We start from the raw sequence: 4,858 nt of genomic DNA on the forward strand, positions 1-4,858 counted from the left end.
ACGTGTGAGTTGGAAAAAAAAGCATACAAGACTTGTGAAAGCACATCTGGAATAACAGTTTGAGATTACACTACTTTGAATGTAATATGATATATACAGTAAATTAGTGGCTGGCAGTCCTCTCAGACTGGAGGTATGCATTCCGTCCACAGTGTGTTTGTGTAGACAGACAAATGACTAATATAATTATATATGTTGTTAACTGTGAGTAAGTTATGTAGCTTTCTGTCTGAAAACTACTGTAGATCCTGCAGAGGCACAGTTGTTATTGTGTCATTTGTCCCATTTGTATCTATTCTTGTTTCCCTCTCTGCTAACTGACTAATATTAAATTAATTGCTTTACAATTACAATTCATTTTCTGCCAAAGGTCTTTCTTTTAAGGTTGCTTTGCACCTTCTAGTGGCCAGAAAGTTCATTTAACATTAATCTACAGCGATGAAGTCACCAAGCAGCAGACAACTGCACAGGTTTCTGACCTGAGGCAATAAACTTGACACAGAGATAAAGAAATAAAGCAAACACTACTAAATTTAGATTTTGTTGCAAATAAAGGGAATTACATCATTCTGTCAGAATCGTCACTGACATAGATGGCACCGTCGAAAGACCAAGATTTGTGTACGTGCCACAGTCACAGTCGCTGACTTGATGATGAGAACATGTCTGGGGGCCACACATCTGTCGCCATTTTCCATCTACCAGTCTGACTCTGGCACCCTATAACTAAAACCACAACTGGCTCTGCAGAGAAAACAATCAAGCAGTCTACAACTATTACATTCATTCTTAATATTTTAATCAAGTAAGTTGATGCATAGAATTACCCCGGATCAGGAAAATTCAAGAAGAAAATAAAATATGGACTTTATAGGTCCAATGTGTGGGGATTAAGTGGTTGCTGGTCTGATGGCAGAAATAGAAGTTAATATTAAATGTGTTTTCATAATTTCATGTTTTTTATAGGTTCTTCCTTGGAAGGGGAGGATGATGCGAAAGGTACTCAGTTTATTGCTATTTGCAAACTCTCCATTAGATGCCACCAAATTCTGAACCTTTAATGCAAACTGTTCCAAACTTTTCTGCAGACATTGCGCCACTGTCATTCCCGTTATCTATGTAATTATTAAATCATTTTAATTATACAGAAATAGTATAAATATAAAAGGGGACAGTGGCTTTCAGTTTTTACTGTGATTTGTAATCGTTGTTATTTTTAAGTTGCTGGTTTTTGTTAGTTGGTCTGTTAGTTGGTCTCTTGTTTTTTAGTTCCTCAAAAAAATGTATTCGTTAAGACATAAAGGAACAAACCCTTAAAACCAGTGTAAGCTATTGCACCAGACTTTCAGACCAGTAGGGGGCGATAATACACCAGTAGCACGGTTTTGAGCCAGTGAAGCGGCGAAACAGAACAAGACGCCGGGCGGAACCCAGACGTTTCCAGAGCAAATGTTTCCGGACGACGTTGTTTTGAGTGCGGACCGCCGGTGGAAATTCGGTCGAGTCGCGCTCAGACATCAATCTCTTGTGGGGCTTTTTCGGCTTTACCGGGACAAAAACAATGGCTGTTCCAGGTAGATACCATAATTTTGTAGTGTTTTTAAGCGTTTATCCCCAGATTTATCTTGTGGTTCAACTCCGGAAATGGTTACGAAAGGAGTGCTTTGGTCTAACAAAGTGGCGCTAAACTTAACGTGAGCCTAACGCAGACTCAAACAACTCCGGGGAGGAACAGTTCCTCTCTTCCCTGTTAGAATACTCACTGGGCGGTATTATACACGCAGTGAATTCCTACCGACAGTGTGGCTGCTCATAGGGAAGAGGCTGTGACTCTGTTGAAAACGATTACAAGTGGAGCCTCACGTGTTACAGGACAGCCGTCCGCATATCCGGACCTCATGCAGCATCGTGCGAAGGTCCTCGGTTCCGAAAGTGAAGTGAGGCTGCGTTTAACGTCTAATGTATCAGTCGACTTCATACTTTGTGCAGCAAACGGAACCAGATCAGTGTTTGCTGAGCATCTCTGGGAATTTGCCACAGTGGGTTCAGACGGTGTCAACGTCTCCTCGCGTATTGCCAGACTTACTTCCTGTTTGGGGTCATTGTGATGCTAGACAGAATGTAATTGGGATCAGTCAGACGTCTCCCTAATGCTATCGATAGATAAGAATACGAATATATGTAAAGTGACTGTAAAAGGTTTCAATAGTCTTGTCAACACGTAACACATCCTCTCCTCGTAACTCTTTTCTCACAGGTCCCAACAAGGACAACATCAGAGCTGGGTGCAAGAAATGCGGATATCGTAAGTAAAGTGTCGAAGCACAAGTTCCAAAGCAAGTTAATGGAGGTTTTTGTTTGTGTGTGCATGACCTGGTTTAGTTGTGAGTCATGATAGAATCTGTTTTAAAGCTTTATGGTGTCAAACTCTTACAGCCGGATGGCACCCAGTCATTCACACTTAATATGAGTAGTCAAAATATGTTAAGCAATATCTTCCAAACACCCACATGCATATTTCCTTCATGGCGATTGTAAGGGTAAGGTTTACGATTCCAAAATGAAAAACAAAACGATAATTTCTATGCGTCATCCCTTCTCCCAGCGGGCCACTTGACATTTGAGTGCAGAAATTTTGTCAGAGTCGACCCCCAGAAAGACATTGTTCTGGATGTAAGCAGCACCAGCACTGAGGAGAGTGAAGAGGACGAACCTGCACCTCAGCGCAAAGTAAAGCAAGTGCGAAGTGGCCAGCATCGCAGACGTAAGAAATACGATCCCCTTTTTTAAAGCACTATAAAGCTGGCTCTTACATTGTGTGCCTGTGTACAAGGTAAATACGAATCTTGATTGTTCTGGCTATACATTTTGTGTTTTAGGTTCCCGTGATGATAATGACGACAATGACGGAAAAGAGAGACACAAACGGAAAAAGAGTGGAAACAGAAAGTCAAGAAAGAGGTGAACTTTTTCCTACCTTGTTATTGTTCTGTTTTTTTCCACACTGAGCCAAAATATCACCTTAGCAAACATTCAGTTCATGTGAGTGGATATACTTAAACACAAAATGAGCTATTATAGATTAAGTCAGTGATTCTGATGTAGGTTTTCGCAGACGTTTAGTCTTTTCAGTTACTTATTTGGGGCGACAATATTTGTGTTGTAAAATCCGTGATTGGTTTTCTTTTATTAGTCATTCCACAGGTTTCTGATCTTTTTAATCATTTGCTCTTTGTTTTTGTTACTCCCCAAGATCTGCTTCATCATCGAGTGACGAGGGGACCACGAAGAAGAAAAAGAAACCTAGCAGGTCCAGCTCCTCATCCGATAAAGAGGAGAGGAGGAAGAAAAAGAAGGTGAAAGGCCAAAAGAAGAAAAGTAAGAAGAACAAAAAGGAGCACGGGAAACATCACAAGAAGAGGCAGAAGAACAGAAAGCAGGAATCTTCATCTTCTTCTTCCTCCTCTTCCTCCAGCTCCGGTGAATCATCAGACAGTGACTGAGACGGCTTAACCGTGTGGTGTCTGGAGATCCAACATGTTTATTCTCTAGTCAATGAGAAGTGTTTTGCAGACCATACAAACGTCAACAAAGAATCCAATGAAGAGAAAGGGATTTGATATATCAGCACCCAGACTAAACTGTACACTTAACACAGACAGGGAATATGTTCTGATATAGGTTTTTTTTTTGTACTTCAAAGTTAACTCCACTACAGTCCCATTGTCATGTCACATTTGACAGTGTTTGTGCAGTGGAGTCTTCATTGACATAATGCAGTGTCATACATGACGAGTAATGTCAGCGTAAAGTTTTTTAATTTAAGAAAAAAACTGTTCTGTGTGTACTTGATTCATGTAATAAGTCAAAGTCAAGTTTTACGTCTCTTGATGCGTTTTTTTTGTGTCCCGTATACAATTTGTGTCTTTAATCTTCTTTTAAATTCTACCAAACCATTTGACATGAGTGGAACATGATTCCACTCTCCAACTTCTGTGGATGACTGGGAATAATAGTGCAGGATCTCGGTGACTGATTGTTGTAGCTGGCATTGTTGGAGACGATAAACAACAATGAGCCCATTTCTTTGTCAGGACTGACGACTTGAACTGCTGATAAGCATCAGTTGATCAGTTTGTCTTTATGTATGGAATTTTTTTAATGTGTACACTGTACTTCTGCTCACAATGCTTTGTTGCACAATGAAACCAGTGTAGTCTTCTGGGGAGAATTTTCTCATTTAAGCAATGATACCTTGTTGAAAATGCTGTGGACATTTCCAGTCTTCATTCCAAAACATTTATCCGCGGTGATGTTGGCAGCTGCAATTGCCTGAGCCTTTTTATTTCCTATTTCCTATTCACGATTTCCTATTGCTTCAGCCGGTCTCTTTGGTCCTCCGCAGTTCCTGTGCTTTGTTTGAATTAAATGTGTATTTGTATCAAAACCTTTAGAATTATTCATAGTCGTGTCATTGCCAGAAGTGACGAGGCAGCAAGTCATTGTGGTTATTATGATGAAATATGAGATTATGAGAAGTCTTTTCCACATTTTTTGGTCAAGGAGCTGATACAGTCATATGTCCTGTAGAGGGCAGCAACATACATTAAATATGTCAAAACCTCTCTGAAAGGAGAATGATCCTAAAAGTGGGTGAAAGAAAGCTACATTTGATGTGAAGTATGTAATTCATTTGCACCATGTGGTGGTTTCCGATTGTTGGGAAAATCAAATTATTCTCTCAACCAAGAATAAAAGAAGCAAAACAAATTTTTATAATCCTTTGTATTTCACACAAAGTAGAAAGGAGATAAAACAGTACATTACATAAAAAGGGGGGGGGTTATTATTTCATATT

General features: G+C 39.8%; 1 protein-coding gene across 1 annotated transcript; it reads left to right on the forward strand.

Moving 5' to 3' along the window:
* The first annotated feature begins 1,435 nt into the window (after window positions 1–1,435).
* On the forward strand, window positions 1,436–4,447 carry srek1ip1 (SREK1-interacting protein 1). Its single transcript, XM_035648415.2, has 5 exons — window positions 1,436–1,574; window positions 2,258–2,305; window positions 2,606–2,764; window positions 2,880–2,961; window positions 3,254–4,447. Exons 1-5 carry the CDS (start codon window positions 1,562–1,564, stop codon window positions 3,501–3,503), a joined length of 552 nt encoding a protein of 183 aa, XP_035504308.1. The 5' UTR covers window positions 1,436–1,561; the 3' UTR covers window positions 3,504–4,447.
* Window positions 4,448–4,858: the final 411 nt, after the last annotated feature.

This window comes from Scophthalmus maximus, chromosome 13, assembly GCF_022379125.1.
Source record: "Scophthalmus maximus strain ysfricsl-2021 chromosome 13, ASM2237912v1, whole genome shotgun sequence".
Taxonomy (NCBI): domain Eukaryota; kingdom Metazoa; phylum Chordata; class Actinopteri; order Pleuronectiformes; family Scophthalmidae; genus Scophthalmus; species Scophthalmus maximus.

What these genes read in the sequence shown, in the direction of transcription:
- srek1ip1 (XM_035648415.2), top strand. An exon ending in GTGCAAGAAATGCGGATATC is followed by an intron (nt 2,306 to 2,605) that starts GTAAGTAAAGTG and finishes CCCTTCTCCCAG; the next exon opens with CGGGCCACTTGACATTTGAG. An exon ending in AACAGAAAGTCAAGAAAGAG is followed by an intron (nt 2,962 to 3,253) that starts GTGAACTTTTTC and finishes TTACTCCCCAAG; the next exon opens with ATCTGCTTCATCATCGAGTG.